This window comes from Loxodonta africana, chromosome 7, assembly GCF_030014295.1.
Source record: "Loxodonta africana isolate mLoxAfr1 chromosome 7, mLoxAfr1.hap2, whole genome shotgun sequence".
Taxonomy (NCBI): domain Eukaryota; kingdom Metazoa; phylum Chordata; class Mammalia; order Proboscidea; family Elephantidae; genus Loxodonta; species Loxodonta africana.
This window is the reverse complement of record NC_087348.1, coordinates 112154069-112181506: the sequence shown is the minus strand read 5'-3', so window position 1 is coordinate 112181506 and position 27438 is coordinate 112154069. Positions and strand designations below refer to the sequence as shown.

Sequence of the window (27438 nt, the reverse complement as noted above, 5' to 3'; positions counted from 1 at the left end):
AGAAAAGCTTTCAGGACCTTCATTTGCTGATGTGGCATGACTCAAAATGAAAAGAAACAGCTGCAAACATCCCTTAATAATCGGAACCTGGAATGTATGAAGTATGAATCTAGGAAAATTGGAAATCATCAAAAAATGAAATGGAACACATAAACATCGATATGGTAGGCGTCAGTGAGCTGAAATGGACTGGTATTGGCCATTTTGAATAGGACAATCGTATAGTCTGCTATGCTGGGAATGACAACTTGAAGAGGAATGGTGTTGCATTTATCGTCAAAAAGAACGTTTCAAGATCTATCCCGAAGTACAACGGTGTCAGTGATAGGATAATATCCATACACGTACAAGGAAGACCAGTTAATACCGCTATTATTCAAATTTACGCACCAACCACTAGGGCCAAAGACAAAGAAATAGAAGATTTCTATCAGCTGCTGCAGTCTGAAATTGATCGAACATGCAATCAAGATGCATTGATAATTACAGGCGATTGGAACGCGAAAGTTGGAAACAAAGAAGGATCAGTAGTTGGAAAACAAAGAAAACAAAGAAGTTGGAAACAAAGAAGGATCAGTAGTTGGAAAATATGGCCTTGGTGATAGAAACGATGCCGAGATCGAATGATAGAATTTTGCAAGACCAATGACTTCTTCATTGCAAATACCTTCTTTCACCAACATAAACGGCAGCTATACACATGGACCTCACCAGATGGAACACACAGAAATCAAATTGACTACATCTGTGGAAAGAGACGATGGGAAAGCTCAATACTCAGAACAAGGCCAGGGGCCGACTGTGGAACAGGCCATCAATTGCTCATATGCAAGTTCAGTGAGAAACTACTCATTGAAAAATCCAAAAATAAGGACTAGTTAAAAAAAATTATGGTACATCTATATCACAGAATATTATTAACCCCCCCAAAAAACAACCAAAAAACAAACCCACTACCATCGAGTTGATTCTGACCCATAGCACTCTTATAGGACACAGTAGAACTGCCCCATACAGTTTCCAAGGAGCACATGGTGGATTCGAACTGCTGACCTTTTGGTTAGCAGCTGTAGCTCTTAACCACTATGCCACCAGGGTTTCCGAGTATTATATATATAAAAAAAAAAAAAAAAAATTAGTTTTATTTTTTTATTTTTTTTATATAGCATCATATAAAAATGGAAAAGAATGTACAATGACACGGAAATGTTTGCAGGCCAGTGGAAAAAAGCAGGTTACAAAATAATACCTAGTTTATGACCCCATATGTATAAAGAAAAAAGGCACAGGGGCGGGGGGAAGGCTGAAAATAGCAACAGTGTTTAGAACTGACTTGTTTTTCCCTTTCATTTATCCTTCTAATTTTTGTGCAGTCGGCAGAGATCATATTTGTAAGGAGTAAAAGAACTATTATAAAAATCACGTACATGGAAAATAATTTGTAATATCAGTTTTGGAGAGCAGTCAAATTTTTGCATTATTTACCAGATCAGTTTAATTCTCAACATATATACCATTTGAAATAATTAAAAAAAAAAAAAAAAAAGTACATTGTAGAAGGATTTTATTTTCTGGATATTTCTAGTCCTCATTTTAGTTTGTGCTCAGAAAGAGACTGAGTTTACTTAGAAAATCGTATTTGCAAAGGTCTGATTATGAAGTCATTTCAGTAGATATGGATTTTGAAACTTTTTTTTTTACAGTTTAAGCAGTAGAAGAAAATGGCTAACATACAATTTTTCTCTCATCTTCTGTGGCAGGCAAATAAAATTCTATTACAGTGAAACAGCTCGAACTGACCGTTCTTTTTTCTCTTTGAAATATGCCTTCAGATGATAGGAAATAAAACGGTCCAAGGAATTAGCGATTACTTTTCAAGTTAGCAATTACTTTTAAATAGATTCTCTAATTACTTCTTTTAAAAGTTTTTCACTGGGCGATGGTTAAAGCAGGCATATTCCCCCAGGCGGAACACCAGTTCCTGAGGTCTATAGCCCCTTGGCTTTTTGATAGTCAGAAGAAAGGCAGAGTGCTGCACCAGTCAGAGTCATGGAGACCCTGACTCCACCGTAAGGCTCCCATGGACTTGCCCACTGGGCTGGCAGCAGCTCTGCTGGACAAGATTGGCTCCACTATTAGCAGGGTCCTGTACAAAATGATGAGCCCTCGGGTAGTCGTGAAAATGGTTAATGTGCTTGGCTGCTAACCAAAAGGTTGGAAGTTTGAGTCTACCCAGAAGTGCTTCAGAATAAAGGCCCGGCAATGTACTTCTGAATAAATCAGCCCTTGAAAACCCTACGAAGCACAGCTTTACTCTTACACACATGAGGTCACCATGAGTTGGAGTCATCTGGACAGCAACTAGTTTTTTGGTACAAAATGAAAATGCAGGGCCCCTTTGCTAAAAATCATTAAAAAGTTCAGCACGGCCACAGCACAGCATTAAACCAGGCATGGGGCTCTCGTAAGCATGGGGCCCTGTGTGATGGTGCAGACCGCAAGCCCACGAAACCGGCTCTGTTTCTGGGTGAGACAGCCTTCTGTGATGCCGAGAAAGCTGCAGCTTATCTGGGTGTAAACACTCTCAACCAATATCACATATTTATCGAGCACCTGCAGTGTGCTTGGCGCTATGCTAAATGCTAGGCCTGGATAATTAAGGGTAAGTAAATTCATTCATCAAGTAATTACTCAAAACCCCATCTTTATTGGTGCATAGAATTTCTGTGTTGGACTGCTACCCAACAATTATATTCAAAATGTTTCCTATGTGGGCCACTAAGTGTGATCACTGGATTTATTCATTCATCAATTCAATAAATGCTTACAGAACTCCTGCCACATGACAGGCACTGGGGGGTACAAAGACATGGGTCACAGCACCTCTCCTCTCAAGGGACTCAATTTCTCAGGAGACAAACATGTATATAGTTAATTGCTGGAGAAGGATGATCACAGCAAGTTTCTCAGAGAAGCAAACAATTGAATTGAGCCGTGGAGGAAAGATAACCCATAAAACCGTTGCTGTCGAGTCAATTCCGACTCAAAGCGACCCTATAGGACAGAGCAGAACTGCCCCGTAGAGTTTCCAAGGAGCGCCTGGTGGATTCCAACTGCCGTCCTTCTGGTTAGCAGCTGTAGCCCTTAACCACTACGCCACCAGGGTTTCCGGAGGAAAGATAGGTGTTATTAAAAGCACCAAAGTGGAGTCCCTGGGTGGAGCAGATGGTGAAGCAGTGGAACACTAACCGAAAGGTTGGCAGTTCAAGCCCACTTAGAAGTGCCTCAGAACACAGTCCTGGTGATCAGCCTCAGAAAGGTCACAGCCTTGAAAACCCTGTGGAGCAGTTCCACTCTGCACGCATGGAATCAAGTCAACGGCAAATAGCAACAAAGTAGAAAAGTGACAGGAAGAGTATTTCAGGTGATGTGAACCCATGTGAGGTTAAGGATGCCAAAATTACCAGGCGTACTCAAAGAAGAGTGCTGGGTTCGGTATCGCTAAATCAGAAGTTCAGAATGGTAGGAGGTGAACTGTCTATTTGCAGAGCCAACTACAAGTTCCCAGAGCTTTTATAAACAATTATAGCTACACCAAAAACTGGGCACATGTTAATATATTAATTAGCAGAGAAAGAAGAAGGAAGATTGAAAGGAGCGAGGCGAAGCGGGTGTGTGGCTGAGAGGGGTTTTGTAACGCGTGAGAAGTTGTTAAAAGCGTTCACCAGATGATGGACAACATAATCGCGCCTGCCAAGGAGGCTTCACAAGGTGAAGTGAGAGACTGTATCCTGGGGCAGAGCTGATAAGCACATTCCCCTAAGCCTCAACACATCCTGGAGAGGCAGGGAGGCAAAGCTGGGGATCCTTGGATTCTGTACAAAATGCCCGGGAGTGGAAATTCCCCAAGACACTCTACCAACGCCCTTAAATCCATTCTCTGCACTACTGTATGCTGGGTCAGGATTGGACAACTCCGAGTCTTGTCACCAGTCTGTGGCATCTATGGATGAGGTGGTATGTGAATGGGTGAGCTCAAGGGAATGAATCCCTGTGATCAATTGTTAGACATCGGGATTCCCTGTTGGGTGACCGTGTTAAAAATCTGTGTTAAGAAATGAAGTCCTGATATATGCATGCTACAGCATGGATCAACCTTGGAAACATTACGCCGAGTGAAGTCAGTCAGTCACAAAAGGATGAATATTCTATAACCTCTATTATATACCTAGAATAAGCAAGTGTATAGAGGTGGAAGGTTTTTCATGGTTACCCAGGGCAGGAGGGAGGAGCGAAGGGGAACTCATTTTTAGAAGCATTGAGTGTCTGTTTATGGTGATGGAAAATCTGGCAATGGATATTGGTGATGGCTGCACAAGATAATTAATGTAATTGGTGCCAGTGAATTGTACACATGAAAAATGTTGAATTGGCAAATGTGTTATATATATATATTCAAAACAATAATATATATATATAAAGCTACTTTAAAATATCCCTTTCTGGAAGGAATTAGCTGTCTCATTTGACAACTGTGTTCTGACCCCTTTGGAGGAAGCCAGATTTTAAAAAGAGTAACAACAACTTATACATGTCAAATGCAAAGTTTCTTAAACCTGGCAAGACAGCAACAGTCAAGTTGAGAGAGACGGAAAAATAAAAATAAAGGTGTCCAGCCCTATCCCAACTTTTTTGAATTAGAATTTGGAGATGAAACCCTTTCCTGTTTATTTTGAAAAGCTCTCAAGCAGAGTCGGATGCACTGTCAGGGCTGATGACTACAGTTGGTCTGATTTTTGTGCAGTCCCTTATCTCTGCTGATGGATCCTGGAATTTGGAAGGAGTTGGCTCCTACAGCCCATATCAACTGATTGTCGTTGTTGTTGGTTGCCATGGAGTCAGCTCCCACTCCTGGTGACCCCATGTAAAACAGAACGAAATGCTGCCTGGTCCTGCACCATCTTTACGATTATTGGTATGTTTGAGTCCATGGTTGTGGCCATTGTGTCAATTTCATCTCATTGAGGGTTTCTCTCACCTTTGCCGGTCCTCCTCTTTACCAAACATGTCCTTCTCCAGTGATCTGTGCCACTTGTTGACACTCCAAAGTAGGAGAGTCAAAGTCTGGGACAATATTCTGTGATTCGTAGTGTTTTCATTGGCTAACTTTCAGAAGCAGGCCTTTTCTCCTAGTCTGTTGTAGTCTGGAGGCTCTGCTGAAACCTGCCCACCATTGGTGACCCTGCCAGTATTTGAAATACTGGTGGCCTTGTTTCTAGCATCATAGTGACATGCAAGCCACCAAGTACAAAAAACTGACATACGGATAGTGAAATCAAGTGAAGGGATACTATTTTCTTGGGTGGGAGGGTCCACTTTGTACCCTCAACTTAAGCTTTGTGTGACAGCGGGCACTACACAGCTTCTGCAATGAGACTGGAGAGGGGATACACAGGTGAACAGGCTGGTATCTTAGCCCTCCAGGAGTGCACTGTCTGGTGAGAAAACGGAATCAATGTCTTCATTTTTCCAGGGAAGAAGTGGAGGTTCAAAGTGGGTGGGGGACGTCTTTAAGGTCAGATAGGTAGCCAGGGTTGGAGCAGATATTTTATCAGGTCTCATCCCAAAGCCATGGTATGATATTGCTTCCCAAAGAGACAGGCAGATGTGACACAGAGATAGTGAGGTGTCATGGTTCTGCCATCTAGCTGTATGCACTGCAGAAGGTGTTCTGATACTGCTGGTAGGTGGTAAAGAATTCAGGGAAGGGTTTGTGGGGCCCCAGGGCCCTTTACTCAGGACCACTATCTAGTGAACAGGTGCCTTGGGAGAAGCCACCTAATCTTTCTGAACTTCAGTTTCTCCATCTACAGGTGGTAGTACCAAGGTTTGTTTTTGCCTTAGTGAGATCACATGTATACGTTTTCTAAGCTCTCTAGAGACGGGCTTCAAACATCAGATTGTATTTTTCGAAATCGACAGCAAAGGGTTTTGACCACAATGTCCCCTAGACAATGACTCATGTCTCTCAGTCTTTAGGGGCGATTATTTAATTTTTTACTGACATTTTAATAGTCCCTCAGCTGCCATCAAAGATTTAACACTACAGAGACTAACAGAGCTTTGGGGAAGAAGAAAAAAACATATGAAATCATTGACCTATGGAGCTTAGAGGTAACAATTTCCAAGGGATTTAGGAAAAAACATAAAAGATATGATACTTAAGAGAGGACAGGTTGAAACCAGAATGGAATCCCTCTTGAAACCTCTTCTGGTGGAAGTTACTGGAGTACAGACAAAAGTGTTGGACTGAAGAGTCAGGATACCCATCTTTTCCACTCAGCTCTGTCACTAAATAATCCTGAGTTAGCCTCTTTGTTCTTCTGTCTTAGTTTCCTCTTTAGAAAAACAAGGGTCTTGATGGATTTCATCTCAGGGCCTTCTCTATGGTGACTTCCTAAGATCTACTGTGACTAACATTTCCATAGGCATTGGGCCTAATGACCCAGTGAGAATCCCTGTGAGTAGCTCTGAGGAGCAGCCAACAGCTGTTACAACATCATTCATCTAGTCCATGTCAAAGCAGCTGTGCTCCCAACTTGGCCGAACTGTTAATTCATGAGGGTGTGGGCCCTTCTTCCATAGAGAGTGGGGCCTGTGGAAGGATAATGCCTAGTGAGGATATATGGAGAGAATTCAGGCTGTCTATGAATTTGGAAGGTGTATTAGTTAACTATTGCTTTGTACCAAATCACCTTACAACTTGGCAGCATAAAACAACAAATATTTGTTATGTCATGGTTTCTGTGAGTCAGGAATCCAGGCATGGCTCAGCTAAGTGCCTCTGGCTCAAGGTCTCTTGTGAGGTGGTAGTCAAGCTGTCGGGTAGGGACAGGTCTCATCTGAAGGCTTATCTCGGGGTGGGAGTGTGGGTCCACTTTCACACTCACTAACATAATTGTTGGCAGGCCTCAATCCCTCGCTACATGGGCCTCACAACACCACAGCTGGCTTCCCCCAGAGTGGGCAATTAAGAAAGAGTGAGAGAGAGTGTGCCTAAGTTGGAAGTCACAAGCTTTTTATAACCTGTCTTAGTTTCCTAGGGCTGCTGTAACAAATTACCACAAACTGGGTGGCTTAAAATGATGGAAGTTTATTCTCTCACAGTTCTGGAGGCTGGAAGTCCAAATTCAGGGTGTCAGCAGGGCCATACTCTCTCTGCCGGCTCTCGGGGAAGATCTTCCCTTGTCTCTTCTAGATTCTGGTAGCCCCAGGTATTCCTGGCATATGGTCAATCTCTGCCTCCATTCTCTACTTGTATTGTCACGTGTCATTCTTCCATCTGAGTCTCTCTCTGTGTCTTCACGTAGTGCTCCCCCATGTCTCTGTCTCTTTTCCTCTTCTTACAAGGACACCAGTCATATTGGAGTTGGGCCCACCCTACACCAGTGTTAACTAATTACATTTGCAAAGATGCTATATCCAAATAAGGCCACATTCACAGGTACCAGGGGTTAGGGCTTAAATGTATGTTTTTTGGGGGGACACAAATCAATCCATAATGCAACCTAATCAGAAATGACATCATCGCTTTTCCACGTTCTATTCATTAGAAGCAAGTCAATAAGTCCAGCCTACTCTCAAGGGGAGGGATGTGAATATATAAGGTGGGATCCTTGGGGACCATCTTAGAGGCTGCCTGCCACAGAGGGGGAATAATTTACATCTTTATTTTCACTAAACTCTATCTGGAGCCCCGGTGGTGCAGTGGTTAAGAGACTGGCTGCTAACCAAAAGGCTGGCAGTCTGAATCTACCAGCTGCTCCTTGGAAACCCTATGGGGCAGTTCTACTCTGTCCCGTAGGGTCCCTGTGAGTCAGAATCGACTTAACAGCAATGGGTTCTTTCAACATCTAGCTGGATGTAGCATTACGATCAATTAAATGTAGGCAACAAATCACAGGAGTATGAGCAGCATGACTTCGTAACCAATAAAAATCACAGATACTTGCATATTACTTTACAGTTGTTGCAGATAACTCTGCTTACCCCTAATTCAAAATATGGAAATTATTAGACCCACTGTGCTAGATCTCGTTATTTAATGTATTAAAGGAAACGTTCATATTACTACATACTAATTCAAAAAAATATTTTGGCAAATTCATTGTATTTATAACATTATGTACTTTATTTTATGAGTTCAAAAACATTTTTCTGAAAAGAGATCTATATAGGTGGTCACCAAACTGCCAAAGGTGTTCCTGACACAAAAAGATAAAGGATTCCTGGGCAAGTGGCTCTCAAAGTGTGGTTCTGGGCCCAGTAGCATCAGCATCACCTGGGAACCAGTCTGAAATACCAATTTTCAGGCCCCATTTCAGACCTGCTGAATCAGAAACCCCTGGGGGAGGGTGCCACGAATCTGGGTTTTAACAAGACCTCCAGGTGATTCTGATGAACACTCAAGTCTGAGAACCACTAGCCTCGGATATTTTATTCAGATTTTGAATTTCCAACAAGCTACCAGGTAAGATGATACTGCTGGTCCACAGGCCACTTTTTGAGAACACTGCCCTTGACTGTGAAGCCCTGGTGGCACAATGGTTAAAAGCTATGGTGGCAACCAAAAGGTCAGCAGTTCGAATCCACTAGCTGCTCCTTGGAAACCCAATGGGGCAGTTCTAGTCTGTCCTGTAGGGTTGCTATGAGTCAGAATCGACTGGACAGCAATGGGGGCAGAAGAGGGGGGAGCCTGGACTATACAGTATAACTCTTAGCTTCCTACCTCTTAAGCAACCCTCGCCTGGCCCCTCTTATAATTTTTTTTAGCCCCGCCACTAACTAGCTTGTGGCCCAAGGCAGGCTACTTAACCCCTTGGAGTTTATTAGAATATTAAAATAGACCAAAAACAAAAAAAAAACAAAAAACAAAGCCAACTTGTGAGGTTGTTGTAAGAAGTAGGAATGTGTATATAAAGCCCTTGCCATCACACCTGGCATATGTAGTAGCAGCTCAAAAACGAGATGATACTAGCCATACTACAGTTGTTATCATTTAAAATTCTCACTAAGCACCGACTTGCCCTGGAGGGTTGAAGACTGATAGAGAAGGGAAATATAAGCAGATGGATGTCAGGGTAAACGGGAAGAGCTGCAAGAGCTCAAAGCAGGGATGTCTAACTTCAAAAATGAGGGAAAAATGTGGCCTGATGTAGTTCAAAATGTTTTTCCATTTACTCCTGGGAGAGCTTCACACTAATTTTTTGGCAAAACAAGCATTATTATTGCCATTCTAACATTATGGAAGAAGAAATTGAGGCTGACGGAGGAGGATGACTTGCCCAAGGTCGCACAGCTTGGAAGTAGCACAAGGCACTAAATCACAGGCCACTTGACTAATCAGCAGGGGCTCTTGACCATGTGGCCTCTTGACCAGTCTGGTTATATGAGGTATGTCCTTGGGGTCATTTGGGGACACCTCATGGCCTGATCTGCAGGGTCAGAGAAGGACAGGGGTGTTGTCTCAGTTGGGGTCTGAGGCTGTGAGGAAGCTGTCTGCTATGGTATTTGAAAAAAAAAAAAAAAAAAATTCTGTTGCTGTCCAGTTGATTCCGACTCACAGCGCCCCTACAGGACAGAGTAGAATAGCCCCATAGGGTTGCCAAGGAACTGCTGGTGGATTCCAACTGCTGACCTTTTGGTTAGCTGCCAAGCTCTTAATCACTGCACCACTAGGGTTCCACTACAGTATTTGGGAACCCCTAAAAGGGAGAAATGGCAGCATATCTGCATGCCTCTGGGGTGAGGTACATAGAGATAGCCAGTTTCCTTCTGATTCCAGATTGTTCCTCCTCATAGTCCCACGAACCCAGATGCTAAATGCAGTGGAAAAAGACGCTTCAGACTTTACCTTTTCTGTCAGGTTTGGCTTTTTTTTTTCTTTTGCTATTTGGGCATGGTGCAAAGGTAAAATATTTAGCTACATTCTCTCTAAGGAGACCTGGTGGTACAACAGTTAAGCGCTCAACTGCTAACCAAAAGGTCGGCAGTTTGAACGTACCCAGGAGTTCTGGGGGAGAAAGACCTGGTAATCTGCTTCTGTAAAGATTACAACCAAGAAAACCCTATGGGGCAATTCAACTCTGTCACATGGGATTGCTGCCAGTCGGAATCGACTCAGCAACATCCAATAATAACATGTCCTCTCTAGATTGGGGTTTCAGAGAGTAAACACTGGATGTATATTTATTTTCCTCTATGAAATCAAGGGTGATAATGGAAGACTTAAAATCAGACACCATCACAGGTATCTTTGGCCATCAAATTTCCAGTGGCGTGAAAGCTCCAGGTGTAGACAGCATTTCAGATTCTTACAGACTGGTGTGAGTGACACTCCCTCAGACTCCCTGCCGGGGAGCTGCTAAACCAGAGCACCCTACATGCTTCTCTGTCAGACTGCCAGCGTCTTGTCTACAACACTTTCCTACAGACTTATCTCACCTCTTTGTTTTTCTTTCCAAATCTCTCATTATGGCTTTCAAAGAAATGGCAGATACAGAAGCCTAGGATGAGTCAGTAGAAGCAGGAAAACAATTGGATGGGCTTGTTTAAACTGGCTTGGTCAGAAAGATCTTTTAAGGATCCTCATTGGTATTTTAGTGAACACTCCCTCTCAGGTAGGAGTCCTTGGTTAGCACAAATGGTTAAACACTCAACTACTAGCTGAAAGGTTGGTGCCTTGAACACCCAGGGGTGCCTCAGAAGACAGGCCTGGTGATCCGCTTCTGAAAGGTCACACACAGCCTTTGGAGCCGTTCTAATCTGCACACATGGGGCCATGAGTTGGAATCGACTCAATGACAACTAACAAGAACAACCCCTCAGGTAAGTAATTTTCTGCTCCTTCTTAGAGAGCTACACTCCTCTCAGCCAATAAAGCCCCCAGACAGTGGGTCAGCCTTTCACTTCATCTGACAAGATTCATGCTTTGGAAAAGCATGTTCAATCTAGCCTCTGCCCCATGAGAGTATGGCACAGAGGTCCTAATGCCATCTCCCCAATGTCATCTCCCTCAAGAAATACTTGGTAAATGAACTTCCAACATGGATAGCAAGCTCCCATTATCATAGGGAATGTTGTTGTTAGCTGCCATCAAGTTATCCCGACTCATGGTGACACCGTGCATAATGGGATCAGACTTTTGTGACCCACAGGGTTTTCACTGGTTAATTTTTGGAAGTAGATTGCCAGGGCTTTCTTCCTAGTCTGTCTTCTGGAAGCTCCACTAAAATCTGTTCATCATCATAGCAACACAAAAGCCCCCACTGACAGACAAGTGGTAGCTGCACTTGAAGTGCACTGGCCGGGAATTGAACCTGGGCATCCCACATGAAAAGTGAGAATTCTGCCACTGAACCACTGCTGCACAAAACAGGATGCTCAGAAGAGTGAAGAAACAAACACTCAGGTAAAAATGGAAAAGTTTTCTCTTTTCTATTCCCTGCTAATATGAGTAACTATTAACTTTAGGGGGAATGGCATTATTCTGGAAGACTGAGAGAGAGAACTTTCGTATTTTCTATTAATATATTTTGGTCACTGATTAGACCCAATACAATCATGTAATCCAGCACCTACAGAACCCTCAAGGGGTGGGGCATTTTGCCTCCTCATTTGTTGCTGCTTCTCTATCACATTTTCTCTAGCCACCAGAAACAAAGTTCCCTCACTCTCCTCAGAACTCCCTGCCCAGTCACTGCCGTGTTAGTCTCTGTTGATGGCAAAACCTCTTACTGTATGGAGATGTCTCAGGGCAGATGCTGTGCCTCCCACTAATTTTCTTCAGCAGCTTCTTCTTCTTTTCTTACTTTGAGCTTTTTTCCTGCTTCCATCCTCCCTCCCTCCCTCCCTCGCTCCCTTCCTTCCGATCTCCTTCCTTTCATTTCTAAGGTCAAGGGGGTCCCTCCATGTTGCTTTGGGTAACCTTTCCTACTCACATTAGTAATCTCACCCTCTCCTGCTTTCACCATTGTGCCAGACACAATTGGTGCTCACCAAATATTCCATGGGCTCCTTTACATATCTTAGCCTTCTTTCCAGGTGTGTCAGATTATGTGAGTAGTTCTGGACAATGGACAGTGACAGAGAGACACCAGTCTTTTCCAGGCTGCATTCTTCAAGTTCTCTTTTTCTACAAATAAACTTATCTACAAACAAACTCATTTCCTGTATTCTAAAAGAACCTTTTCTGACTGAGACAGCTTCTTTGGCTACCATTTCACTCTCCCTTCCATTTCACTGTCCAATGTCAAATGCAGCAGTTTTCACCCACTCTCTTTGTTTCCTCATGGTCACACTATTCTTTAATTCCCTGAAAAATGTGTCCTACTTTCCTGTAGTGGTTTTGCCATCCAGCATTCATGGATCCCTCTGGTAACTGAACTTCATTTCCTCCTAGGGAACTGCCCCTCCTTACTCTATGCCTAGGTGTGTCTCAGGATGCAGTGGCTCGCCTGGCTTTGGGGAAGAAACCTGGGTCCAAGGCCAAAGCCAACCAGTACATCCCATTCTCTTCGCACCAAAGACTGACACATGACTGACTGAGAGCCAGTTATACCCAAGGATCAGCGATTTCTCAGGAAAAGGCTGTCACTCTCCCCAGTGGATGTGACCCAGGAAGGAGGTGGCTCCCAGAGCTCCTGACAGGCAACTTGTGCCCACAGTAGAATTACCTGTACAAGAAGGAAGTTAACCTGCACAAGAATGAAGTTAACCTGTGCAAGAACGAAGTTAACGTAGATGAAATGATAGCATTTGATGCAAAGAGACAATACATCCTAAAGCCAGAGTCCCCTGTATCCAATCATGCCTGAAGTCCTCTACCTTAGCATGTGTAGTTACATGGGGGCATTATTTACCTTAACATAATAATAAAAAACTTTTATTATAGAAATTTAAAAACATGTGAAAGTAGAAGGAGTGGTATAATTGTGTATTGAACCCACTGTACCTCTCACTCAGCCTCTACAGTGATCAAAACATGGCCCAAATTGTTCCATCTATACCCATGCCACTCCCCCTGGGTTATTTTTGGGGCAAATCCCAGACATTCTATCATTTTGTTTGTAAATATATTACTACGTATCACTACAAAATGGGCACTCTTTTTGTACAGCATAATCACAATACCATTACTATACTTAAGATCAATAATGACCCTTAACATCATCAGCTGTTCTATGGGGCGTTCTGCTCAGTGTCATCCTTCATGTATCTAGGGTTTCGTGACACTGCAACTGTGTGGTCTTCCTCTTTCTCCTCTGACTTCTGACGCTGTTTCTTCTCTTGGTTACGCCGCTCTTCTGCACCACTAAATACAAGTGTTTCCTAAAGTTCTCTCTTCTCTGTACTTTTCCTTGAGCATTTTCAGACATTCTCTTCTCCTGAGCACTCAGCACATTGTCATGATAGGCAAACTTCTTATCTTGATTCCTGGCTTCTTTCTAAAGGCCCGCACTTTAATTCACAGTGCATCCCCAATTTTTCATGTTTCTCTCTAGACCAGCTCCTATTTCAGACCATTCTGAAGGGTACTGATCCTGAAGTACCCTTCACCTGGCCCCCAAGTTTGAAATGCTGACTAGGCTGTCTTCCTTGATTTCAGCCCAATTACCAAGATCTCCAGGTATCACATCGGAAATCTCTCTCCTTCTTCTTTGCTTCTTCCTTTTAAATCCCAAAACTACTACTGTAATTTTGACTCTTAAACCCATTTTCAGTACACTCCTAGCAGCTTTTCTCACTCTTGTTTTGCCTTGATCCAAACCATTTTAGAGGCTCCTAAGAGATTAACCCACTGCCAGCAAGTCGATTCCGACTCACAGCAACCCTATAGGACAGAGTAGAACTGCCCTATAGGGTCTCCAAGGAGCAGCTGGCAGATTTGAACTGCGGACCTTTTGGTTAGCAGCTGAGTTCTTAACCACTGGGCCAAGAAATCCCCAAATCCAGATCTTACGATTTCTTTTCTGAAAATGTTCAGTGGTTCTTTTCTTCCCATTGTGTTAGGTACATAACTTCCAGCCTTCGTGAACCACCACAATCAGGCCCTGGTCTTTTTCCATCTTATCTACCTCTCCTCTGTGGTAGACCACTGGTGTTCTTCCAGCTATTTAGTTGAGTCCACACTTTCCTAACATTATGACTTTATCCTCATGGTTCTAGTCTTCCTGAGTCAGAATTGACTCGAAGGTACACAACAACAACCTGTCTTCCTGAATGCTTTGGACTTCTGGCTTTTGAATTCGTATTCATTCCGCGAGCTCTGCCTTATAGCCAAGGTCTGTGTGATTCTGATTCGCCTTCTTCACTAGGCTTCATGTTACCTGAACCCTGTCACTGCACATCTCTTGCCTTTGAGAATCTTGCAGTTTCTTCTGTAGTGCCTACTACCTAGCTGTTCATTACATATTTGTTAAATCGAATGGAAAATAACTGTAATGTGTGTTTCGAGCTCCAACTTCCTCTGAGAAAAGCTCCAAGTCTTGCGGAAAATATTTTACAAGAAAGGAGTGAGTGAGTTGCTCATTAGAACATTTCCTTGCTTTATATCCCCAGTGCATAAGAGGAAAAACTTATCCTCTTGGATCTCAAATTCCTGGAAATTGGCCTCTCGATATATCATGGGCTATAGCATATTTTCCAGTGCAGGTTTATATTTTATTTTCATGTCATTTTATCTAAAATAGTCACAAATTTTAGCTCTGATGCTCACCACTGCATATTCCTTTGCTGGCTTTAAAAAACCCTCAAAACTGGGAACCTGGGCACAAATCCATCCTTCTCTAAGAGGCAGACTAAATAGAAGGATATTAGCCCCAGAGTTAGTGTAACAAAGTCTCCTCATCTGTACTGAAAGGATTTTTACAAATGTTGGGTCATGAAGTCACGTCACTAGTTTATGGGATTGAAGATATTTCCATTTTACAGGAAAACTAAGAATTGAATGCTAAAATCTAGATAGTTGTCACGCTATTTCTCAGAGCTCATAAAATTAGTGTTAAAATGATCTTTTTCTCCCTTGTTTTTATTTTATTTCTGCCCTAGGTAATGACACTAACATTAACCTTAGTTCGTTATGAATAATGAATTCAGCGTAAAAGAGAGTTGTTTGGCTAAAATCAATTATATTTTAAAAAATAAGAAAACGAGGATTTAAAGGTCTGGCAAGTCATTGCAAAAGCTTTGAATTTACGAAGTTATGTATTCAGATTTCAGATTACCATATCCCTGTCTTTTCTCTGCAATTTATAGTGACCTACTCCCTGGATGGAAACCCTGGTGGCGTAGTGGTTAAGAGCTACGGCTGCTAACCAAAAGGCTGGCAGTTCGAATCCACCAGGCACACCTTGGAAACCCTATGGGGCAGTTCTACTCTGTCCTGTAGGGTCACTATGAGTCTGAATCGACTCGACAGCAGCTGGTTTGGTTTTTTGATTACTCCCTGGATGGTGCAAATGGTTAACGTGCTTGGCTGCGAACTGAAAGGTTGGAAGTTCAAGCCCATTCAGAAGTACCTTAGAAGAAAGGCCCGGCAATCTACTTCCAAAAAAACAACCACAGAAAATCCTATAATCACAATTCTACTCTGGCACACACGGTGGTGTCACCATAAGCTGGAATCGACTCCATGGCAAGTTAGTGTATATTGTAGTCCAGTGCTGGTGAAAACAACTTCAAGTAAAAGAAATATGATTAGCAAAAGGAACTTCATGAACCAAATATCCCTGTAATTTACACAAATGGAGCCAACGTTCTTCTTCACTAGGATAAAAAACCGATTAGACAACTTGAATGGATCTCCAGGAAATTATGCAGGAAAAAAAAAAGCCATAACTTAAAAATGGTTACATATTATATGATTCCACTTAAGTAACATTCTTCAAACAGCAAAAGTATAGACATGGAGGACAGAGGTTAAGGACTGAGAGGGGTGCAGGGAGGAGGTGGGAGTGGCTATAAGGGGGTACTAGGAGGGAGCCTTGTGGTGATAGAACAGTTTTAAGTTGAATGTGGTGGTTACATGAAGCTACCAAAACCCAAAAACCCACTGCCGTTGAGTCGATTCCGACTCATAGCAACCCTATAGGACAGAGAAGAACCACCCCATAGGGTTTCCAAGAAGCAGCTGGTGGATTCAAACTGCTGACCTTTTGATTAGCAGCCATAGCTCTTAACCACTGTGCCACCTGGGCTCCACACAGGTGATAAAACTGCAGAGAAACACATATACACACACACACACAAAACTGGTAAAATCTGAATTAGCTCTGTGGATCACACCAATGTCAATTTCCTGGTGTTGATAGTCTACTATAGTTACTCAAGGTGTTGTCCTTGGGGAGGAGGGTGCTGGGAGGAACATGTACGGGACTCTCACTAAGTACATATTTTTGCAACTTCCAGTGAACCTATACTTATTTCAAAATAAAAAGTTAAAAAAAAAATCAAACATTTCCTCATCACTTTAGAGAAGGGGTTGCAAACCCAAATGCCACTGAGGTCAGGTGGTAACAAATATAAGTGAAGGGAGGGTAAAAACCACGGCTGGTATCCAGGGGGCAGCTGCTACTGGGCTCCTGCCATTGCGGGACAGTGGGCTTGCCAATTGCCGAGTTGCTTTTCTAAGAAGTTGGAAATCTACATTTCTAATAAAAATCTCCTGAATTTTAAATATTGACAACTAACTCAATCTTTTTTTGAACACCGTGTAGGTCAAACTAAAGATACTTGAGGGTTGGATTCAGCCTAACAGCCATTGGTGTACGATTTCAGCTTCATGGTAGAGGTTGGGTTTGGCCCCAAAATGAATTCCTCACAGAATAATCTGGAAATCTCAGTACACAGCTCACATTTATAAGTGATCCATTGCAAAAGACTGAGTAATGGTCACCCTGAAAAAGCAAGTGTTCTGATCAGGACGCTAATGCAAATGTCATAAGCCACCAGACACTGACACTCAAGGACTCTGAACACTGTTGACATTTGTTTGACTCACAGCTGGACTGAGGCCATTGCCACTGGAACCCCCTGCAGGGATGACCAAGAACTTAACCATCGCTTCCTCAGCATGGTGCTTCGGGCATCCCCGAAACCCAGTGCCGTCGAGTCGATTCCAGCTGGAGCATAGATGGTGTTTAACTGGTATTTTTGGAAGTATTTATTTATACCTCCTCAGCTATCTTAGTTCAGCACTTATTTTAAAGCTAAGTGAGATCTAGAAAAGTGGAGAAAATGAGCCAGAATCTGTTGTACCATGCTAGAATTTAACTTACTTCTAAGCTGATACAATGGTCTGGTGAATTCACATTATACATGTCTGCCAACCTCTGTCTCTGTTTAAAGCTCTGAACATATATGCCTTTTGCTAATTAGCAAACCACCACCCATTTGTCAATTGCCATATTATGGTGGCTTGTGTGTTGCTATGAAGCTGGAAGCTCTGCCACAGTATTTCAAATACCAGAAGGGTCACCCATGATAGATGGGCTTCAGCAGAGCTTCCAGAGTAAGAAAGGCTAGGAAGAGAGGCCTGGGGATCTATTCCAGAAATTAGCTAATGAAAATCTTATGAATCACAACAGAATAACCCTCTTAGGTTAAAAAACACTCAAAATACACAGTGACTGCAACAATGGACTCCAGCATACCAATGATCATGAAGATTGTGCAAGACTGATCAATGTTTAGTTCTGTTATATATGAGGTGACCATGAGTTGGAACTGACACCATGACAACTAACAATTAGCGCAAATGAGTACAGCAAGGTGACAATACTGTCTTCATTACAGTTTTGGTCCTAAAGACTTTCTCATCTCCACCCTGTTAACTGCCAAGAATATAGACATGCCTTCCTCCTTTCCTCCCAATCCAGCCAGCTGACTCAGAAAGAAGCAAAAAGGGGAGTTTAGATAATTGGATATTCTTCACTACTTGCAAAACAGGTCCAAGGACCATGTCTATGAGTCAATAAACATCCCCCTCACTGTCTGAAACAACATCAGGTGCACTAATCAAACCCTTCCGTCTGTCTCCAATCTCTAAAACCTTGAATATACCTAATTCTTCTTGAAGGGAGTAGGTGGAAAAATTCTAGTTTTTAAAATTTTTGCTAACTTACAGGTTAGCAATAGGTCAGCTTTTAAAACTTTACTTATGTCCCAAACACAAAATTCTCAAAATCAAATTTAAATTATTAAAAGAAATTATTCATTCACATTATTTCTGTCCTCTTTCCCCAAAAGTCTGCTAATAAGAGTCCTGAGAATGTTTAGGAACCTTCTCTTTAAAAAAAAAAAATAAGGATTTGTAAGTATTACTTAATGATATCCCAACAAGAGTCTTTTTCTGTTTACCTTTTCTTTTTTTTAATTTTTACAAAGCTCTATAATATGCAGACTTTTAAGGGGTTGGTTCTCAGCCTCGAAAATTATGCTAATGAAGTAAGAGCAATAATGCAAAATGTGGCCACTAATTTCTCTAAGGGGAAATATGCAGAGATCCTGGGCTGTACGTTTGTTTCCAACTAATTATCATGTATTTACTTTTCCATTAGTCCGATAATTTTTCTTTCAGTTCAGAATTAAGCAATAAGACATTGAATTATATAAAGGCTTGTTTAGCATAGCAGACACACCCCATCATTCCCTAGTCCTCTGATTTACGGCTCTTAAAATGCACAACCAAGAGGCTGTCTATATGCCCTTTCCTATTTATATTCCATCACACAGTCACCTCAATAACTTATGCATTCTCAGAAGAACTACCTAGCAATTAACTCTAGTCTCTTCCAACTCACCATCTCATTATGTAAAGTGGATTTTAACGCAAACTTTATTAGTAACTTTCAATTCTAATTCCTTCTTATCTCCCCCACTCCCACCCCGCCTAGTAACGTCAGTTTCTATGTGACCAAAATACTCTGGAAAAAAACGACGGCTTAAAAAATCCACATTGGACTGGCAGCACATTTAGTAATTGGTCTTTGCACTATGGGGCACCACAATAAATCGAGATTGTCATATTTCAGTTGAAGCATGTGATGCAATTCTTTATACAAATGGAAATGAATTCTCCCTGCCACACAACACAGCATTTTAACTATATTCAGGAGAAACAGGCCAAGTAAGGAAGCTATTATTTTTGTTCAAAAGGCAAAAAAAAAAAAAGACAATCCTTTGTTAGAAGGTAAAGGAATTCACACCATCTCTTCTTCAAACACTAGGAAGAGGAGGGATGCAAATGAAGCAATCGACTGAAGAGCTGAAATGTGGTTTAGTGTACATGGTCTTGTGGTAAGGAGCCAAGGATGGCTGAGGAAGTTTCTCAGAAAACCAAAGGCAAGGCAGCAACTTGTAGATGACACAGCAAGCGCATGAACAGGGACAAAGTCTGTTAGCACAACTGACTTACCAACGTCGGGATCCACGGCTTGGACTCTGGTTAACAGAGCCTTGGTGGCAGTATTCTCATAGACACAGGCATTGTAGTGGTCGGAAGAAAATACCGGAGGGTTATCATTCACGTCCTCCAAGATCAGGTGGACATCAGATTGGCAGAACCTGCCACCTCCGTCAGTGGCCCTGGCAATCAGACTGTACACAGGGACCCGCTCCCGGTCCAGCAAAGCCAAAGTTTTTAACTCACCTGTGAAAATCAATGGCAGCATGGTTGGCTTGGCCTTTCTTTGAAGAGTAGATAATTAATTATATACAGAATCCCCAATACAGGAAGGAGCAAAGGTATTTGGCCCAAGTGACCCACACTTGGAAAAAGACATCAAATTCAAAGTTTTAGGCAGTAGGGAAAAATTTATGGTACTGTGGATGCACCAACAAACAAGCTTCAAAGGCCTGTAATTAACCCTGCTCTGAAGCCTGTGGTGTCAGGGCTTCTTTTGCCTGCTTGGAGAAGCTCCATATGTCTTTAAACTTCTCAAGATCTGCTCAGGATATCTACTATGTCTCTGTATTTCTGCTATATCTACAGAAAAAAAAGTATTGAGAATAGACTGGTATCCTAAATTCTCTAATGGTCAGTAATATCAATACCCCCATAGACCCAGAGGGGAGTCTCCTGGCTTCTGGCTATTCAATGTATCTTTATCCCATCTTTTAAAAGAAAGCAAAGCAATCATAACAGAGGCTGGCTTTAGCACTAGAGCAGGGTCTTGAAGAACCTCTACTAAGCCAGGGTTAACCTTTTAGTTGCTGGATGGCAGATAAGCCTGTAGAGGCGGGATCAGGCCCTTCGATGGGGACGCTTGAGGAGCTTGGGGTGGGAGCTGTATACCTGTCAGCATGGAGATATGTCTGTATTTTAACCACTGGAACAGATGTACAGGTGCTGGACATCAGCCCCCAAATTTAGTTTGTTTCAATAGACAATGATAAGAAGCACAGTGACAGACCTAAACAAATGCTATTTGATGAGAAGTTGGACTCATGAAATATTACTTTTAAATAAAATTGGTAGACATAATTCAGGCCAACCCATCTAATTGATAAAGCAGCTCCTTCTATGGCTTATCCCCAGCAGGATGGATCATTTCCCACTCCTGCCGCAAAATGTTCGGTGGCTTCTCAGGGCAACATTTAAGGCTCTCCATGATTTGGCCTAAAGCTATTTTTCCCGCCATTTTTCTCACAAGCCATTCTCTAGCTCCTCTCGCCAGTACCATTGTGGTACATGCCATTCCTTGGTTGAGTCAAGCTCTCACTGTCCCTGTGACCTGTGGTGTCCCACTTTAGCCACCGAAATCCTGGCTCAGTTCAAATGCCAATTCTCTCCTAAAACAGTTTCCTCTTCCCTCTTTTCAGAACATTGGCTACTACTTCCTCTGTGCTCAGATACCTCCACTTATACCTCTCCTGGGTACTCATTCTCTTCTGCCTTTCATTATTATTATTATTGATCTACCTGTCTGTCTTCCTCACTGGGTTACACCATCCCTTGGGCATGGTTTGTTTTGTTCTTCTTGGAGTCTACCACAAATATCCCATACAGTGCTTTTACATTTACTAGCTAATCAATAAATGCTAGCTATTAAGTAAATAATAACCAGGTCCATATTCCCATGTCAGTGCTTCCCAGTAAGATTCAACTGACACGAGAGAGGGGTTAGGGATGAGCCATGACATTTTTTGGAGACTCAGTAGGCACTATTCACTAGGACCAACAGAGAACTGGAAATATACAAGCTATTCAAACTTAAAAATTGCCATTGGATGAACATAACACTGAAATAAGTTGCCTCCACAGAAAATGTCTTTTCCATTAGCACTGGCCTTCAATGCATGCATCTGCCTTTGGCTTACATAACCTTTCACATTGTAAATCCTACCTGAATATGTATGTAAACCTAACAGTCCACAGTTTAGGAGAAACCAGGCAGGAATATTCAATAAAACCCAGACAATTGTCTGGGGCCCAAAAGGGACTTCAGCATGGCAAAGCTGTCTTATTATGCATTGCTGTCTGGTTTGGATGGAAACTTGTATTTGTGATGAAACTCTGTTTACACCTTCTATAGGCAGATGCCTTAACGCACGGATATAGACACAGTAGAAGCAAAGAGAGATGTCTGACTACATGATGCTAATAAATGTAGGTCAAGTCAGGGCAAGTTTTATAAGCCAAATAAAATTTGTGTGCTCTAGACTATCTTCTGACACCATGTGCTTGCTGCATTTCCTAGATAAAGTCCGAGAAAACAGAGCATCACAACTACGCTCTAGTGTATTAACCACTCACTTAGTGATGAGACCATGTGAGAGTTTAACTTCTCTCGTGGATAAACAATGGCATTTATCCGAAAAACAAATTTCTCCTTACCACTTTCTGGATCTAGGAAAAATTCATTGTTTCCAGATCCATAGAGTGAGTATCTTATATCGCCATTGGATCCAATATCGGCATCCTTAGCACTGACCTTCAGGATAATTTTATTTGATGGAATGTCTTCAGGAAATAATGCTGTATATGCAACCTGGACAAAGGTAAGGAGAGGTAATTAGTATTTTGGGAACAATTGCCATGATTTCTTTTAAAATGAATGCATTTATGTAATTTAGCTATTTTTTCCCCTCTACCACAGAACGATATAACAACAATAAATGATGAGACTTGGTATATCTGATGCACTGCCTCTCCCACGCCCAGTCATTCAACAAATATTTATTGAGCACCTACTATGTGCTAGATACTGTTTTAGGTGTTAAGAGTACAAAGGTAAACAAAATAGACCTTGTGGTAACCAAGACACACATCATGAATCGATCACGATCCTCTTTTCTGCTAAGCCCCAGTGGGGCATTAGGAGCCCTTCAATTGTTTAAAGAATCACTACTGACATTTGGTATTAGCATGAGAGATCAAATCTATTTGCAACACTTTTATAAGCTGCTCTTGAGTCGACTCTGAGTCATGGTGACCCGTGCGTATCAGAGTAGAACTGTGCTCTGTAGGGTTTATAATGGCTGGTTTTTTGGAAGTAGATTGCCAAGCATTTCTTCTGCTGTACCTCTGTTTGCACTTGAATCTCCAACCTTTCAGTTAGCAGCTGTTCATTAAATTGCACCAACAGAAACTTTCTAAGCTATGTTGTTGTTGTATGCCGTGGAGTTGATTATGACTCATATCGACCCTATGGAACAGAGTAGAAATGCCCCACATGGTATCCTAGGATACAATCTTCATGGGAACAGATCACTAGGTCTTTTTTCCCACTAAGTGGCTGGTGGGTTCGAACCACTGACTTTTTGGTTAGCAACCTAGAGCTTAACCATTGCGCCACCAGGGCTCCTTTTCTAAGCTATAGAGCACCAATACTGTCTCTTGGTCTACAAGGTAACGAAAATGGTAAATAGTGATTTAATTTCAGTAAAAAATGATAAAATCTAGTCCTGCCCCCTGTCACTGACTGTCGTCTTAGGCGCAATAGTGGAAAGGCTACTTCAAGAGGAGCCTGGAGACCTGGGCTCAGAACTAACACTGCCACTAACCAGCTGTTTAAACCGATAGAAGTAATTTATCTTTTAAGAGCATTCCATTTCTCTTTTATGAAAGCAGTGATTTTAGGCAGAATAAGCCATAAGGTGCTTTTTGATTACTTAAGACTTATTTGATTTTAAGACTCACGCTTTTTGGGCAACACTAGGTGTCTGATCTTGCTATCTACACTATTTTCATGTCTACAATATTTCATTCTAGACACCACCTCTGACCTTCCTGTCTCCAATTGGAACTCACTGATCAAGAAGCTAAAAACAGAAATTAGGCTGGTCTTAAGGAGAAAAGTGAAATGAACCTTGATTTAATTTAGGGAAGCCTAGTCAAAGATGAGATATGAACCCAAATCTCACCTGATCACAGACTGGGCTATTGTCATTCACATCACTGACAGTCACTTCCACCATGGCCTGTGTGACAAAGAGCCCATCAGTGGCAGTGATATTGAGGAAGTAAATGTCTTGTTCTTCTCTATCTAGTGGTCTCTTCACATAGACCTTCCACTCATTCTGCACCAGGCCCAGGGCAAACCTTCCTCGGGGGTTCCCTCCTGCAGTGAAAAAAGAGCTTGTGAAAATGTGCAATGAAGTGCCTTGATCTACAGCTACGGGGACAGGCCCGTGTAGGGTCATCCAGGTACCCCCTAAACTGTAGCATTTACTATATGTTGATTCTTGTGGAACAAAGCATGATATTTATGTGCTTGGTTTGTGTGGCGAGTAAAACAGTAACTTTCCAAGAGAATAAAACCCACTTAGAGAAGCTGGAGATGATCTCTTGTTTAGTTCCCCCTAAGGACAATCAAATTCAAACTGTGAACAATCAATCGTCTTCTCAAGATGATACGACTGTCTTTTCACTTAGTCTCAAGAGAAGATGTAATACACCATAGCTCTTGTTACCAAGACAGTTTCATTAGCTGTTGATTGTGCAATCAAGGGAAGGCAGTCAGTTCTATTAAGGAATTCTTTAATGAAGTCTTTATTATACAGCTGCTCTCTTCTTATAAGGACTGGAGTTTGGGGAAGAAAAGTTTACATGATGTAGGGAGACCTATAAGTCTAAAATAGTACTAATGAGGGGTCATTTAAGGAACAGTTCAAAGATAAACGCTACAATTAGACTAAATTTATCAGGGTAAAGCTGGTGAAAGTGGAAGAAAAGTAGAAGAGATGAAGGGAATCATCTTTTTATGATGCGGAAAACACTACAGTGACCCCAGCAATATTACTTTCCCATATCATTAAGCTACATGGAGACAAAAGCAGCTTGGAGAACAAAAGGAAAGAAGAAGGAAGAAACAAACTACCTTGACCATTTAATTCCTAAGAGGGAAATAATGTCATTTCAAACACGAAGGAACACTGGACAAGACTGCTGGCAAGAATTCTGCCAGGCAAAATGTGCTCATCGACCTTTCATTTATTCGGGCAGTCAACAGGTATATATTACCTACTCTGGGCCAGATACTGTTCTGGGCAAATCAGAAAAAAATCCTTGCTTTTGTGGTGGAGTTCACATTCCAATGGGGATGACAGACATTAGACATAAATAAAGAAAACATATCTTACTGCTGGTTGGTTTCTTCATTGAAAAAGTGGAGTCATCTTACCTTCTTAGCAATGAATCCTAAAAAAGTACAGGGCAAAAACCATGGTCCTACCAGAAGTATTGAGTGGTGAGAAACCATTTTAATTCTTCTGGAATTCATATTTTTGGGCCCATGGAGTTGGGGCGATTCACCCAGGTCATTTGCCCTTAGATGCCTTTCGAACCTTGATCCTTTAAAGAACTGGTTTTCTTGGAGTCACGTTCAGGTCAAGTGATAGCTTAGTAAGCAGCTTAGCAGAGACTGTTTTGCCTTAGGTATTGGGCTCTTTTGGAGAATTATCTGTGTGCAGTCAGGTTCAAGAAGCAGGAACTCCAGGGTCTGACTGGAATCTGTGGTTTAGGATACATGGCGTGTCCTCACTGACTCTGCTTTCACAATGGACTGACACTGAAACCCTGCACGTGCCCTGACTCTGTCTCCTAAGAAACCAACATGAAAGGAACTTACGATGACCTTCAGGTGACTACCGTGTCTGGCTCCCACCTGTATAACCTGTTCTCACTATCCCCTCTTGGGAGCGCCTTCCTCATGCTTTCATTTTGACTTTGCTTGATTTGAATTGCATCTACCCACAATAAATATATTCCGTTACATTAATTTCTGGTGTCTGTGCATTTAGGTTTTTTACAGTGGGAAAGAGCATACTCTAGATTAAAAGGCATGGCAGGCGGGGGTGGGGAATAAGTCCAAGGACCTTGACAATTATGTGATTGTTGTTTGTTGATTGGTATATGCCATTGGGTTGATTTTTGACTCACAGTGACCTCATGTGACAAAGCAGAATGGTCCTCTAGGGTTTTCTAGGTTGTTATCTTTATGGGAGCAGATTGCCAGGTTATTTTCCCGAGGTACCACTGAGTGGATTTGAACCACCAACTTTTGGGTGAGGAGCCAAGTGCTTAACCATTGTGTGACCAGGGCTCATTCACCATGGGATAAACCACAGGATAAACAGAACCACATTGAGACACAACACAGAAAAGGTGAGGGCTGTACGTTCCTCAAGAGCAGTGGTTCTCGACTAGGGCCAATTTTGCCCTCAGGGGACGTTTGTCAAAATCTGTAGACATTTTTGGTTGTTACATTGACTGGGGATGGATGGTGCTACTGGAATCTAGCAGAGTTGCTGCTACCCATCCTAAAATTCACAGTGTAGCCCTCCCACAGCAAAGAATTATTCGGCCCCAAATGTCAGGAGTGTTGTGGTTGAGAAATGTGCTTCTGGTGAGGCGCAGGGTCCTCCCTAGGATATCACTTTCCTCCACCACTGGCGAGGAGTCAATTATGCTTTAGTCGAATATTATTTCAGCACGCAAAAATCTAACCTCTCTATTAAATGCTTTCAGTGCGAACCCATACCGTTCTTTTGTTAAATAAAATGATTAATAGTCTTTTGTTCATCTGAGGCAGCACAGCCAAGTTACGTTACATCAAGAGCAAAAGTTAAATCTAATTAAAATCAGTTGGTGGTTGGCACTGCGAACAGGAACAGTAGCTTTAAGCTTCTCTGTACTCAGTACTTGGATAAAGTTGATGGGATGGTCCCTCTAAATCATTCATTGAGAATTCAGAGGCTGCATATAAACAATTAAGGCTGAGTATTCAACAACTCTTCCGAGTAGAAAAGTATCCCTTAGAATGCCTGAGAAGCTTTTGCTCAGAAACTGAACACAAATAAATCAAAGAGATGCTTTACTTATCTCTTTCTTTGCTTACTACTATCCTTCATGCCTTTACTGCAGAAATATACATTTTAATGTCAAAGGACCAAAAGTATCAGATGAAACATAAAATGTAAAAAGAGATTTAAACAGAAAACACCATGAAAACAGGGAAGAGTAACACCGAGGTGTAGCAATCCAAGCACTGACACATATGCCCCACCGCAGAGCTTATTCTGCAGTGATTCATTAACTTTTTCACTAACGCGCTTAAGCAGATTCTGTGTCCTAAGGGCATTCTAATTAATTCATTTTTCACTCTGAATAATGTAGTTTTTCTACAGGGAAGCCACCTGACTACAAGTATTGATGGATTCTTTAAAATCTTTTGGCACTTTGCTTATGTTCTGCCTTTGAATGTCACAACATCAAAATACTAGCTTTAAACCCCCCAAGCGTTTTTAGGAAGACAGTCTCCACACCATCAACCCTCTCCTCTTTGGCGGTTTAAGGCCACTTCCCCCTGGGAAGCTATTGCTGGTCAGGGACACCCCTTCTTCACTCAGTCATGAAATTCTTGGCCTCTTGGAACAATGGTGACAATTTTGTTATACTCTCGGTGGACTTATTTGTCTATCTTGGCTTCCCTGTTGAACTTACTGTTTAGAAAGATACAAAAACAAAACAAAACAACCAAAATAAAAAAAAAAACAGAAGAAAATTGAGTTATCAGATAGAAATACCACTTGATACAAAATTATAACTTAGGATTTGTCAGTAAAAGGTCAAACTTTGCTTTTTAATTTATATATGTGCTTGTGTGTGCATAATAAGTATGTTTATTACCAGGAGAAACTTGTAAGTGAATTTTATTTGGATCAAACCATTTGTTTTTATCAGTACTAGGAAAGGTTGAAAGAAACATAGTTAAAGATATATCTCCCTACCAGAATGTAAAATGGTGTAGTCACCATGGAAAACAGTTTGGCAGTTCCTAAAAGAAGTTAAACATAGAAGTACCATATGACCTAACAATTCTGCCCCAAGTACTCTATTTTTACACAAATAACGCACACCTTCTACGCTTGTTTGCC

General features: G+C 41.9%; 1 protein-coding gene across 1 annotated transcript in view; it reads right to left on the bottom strand.

The window, feature by feature from the left end:
• The window catches only part of FAT3 (FAT atypical cadherin 3), a 628156-nt gene that overhangs the window by 85676 nt on the left and 515042 nt on the right, over positions 1-27438 (bottom strand). Inside the window, exons 10-12 of the mRNA XM_003415583.3 lie at positions 23425-23621; positions 21896-22049; positions 19475-19708 (exon numbers count right to left, since the gene is read on the bottom strand). Coding sequence (XP_003415631.2) covers positions 19475-19708; positions 21896-22049; positions 23425-23621 — 585 coding nt within the window. The remainder of the gene's footprint in view (positions 1-19474; positions 19709-21895; positions 22050-23424; positions 23622-27438) is intronic.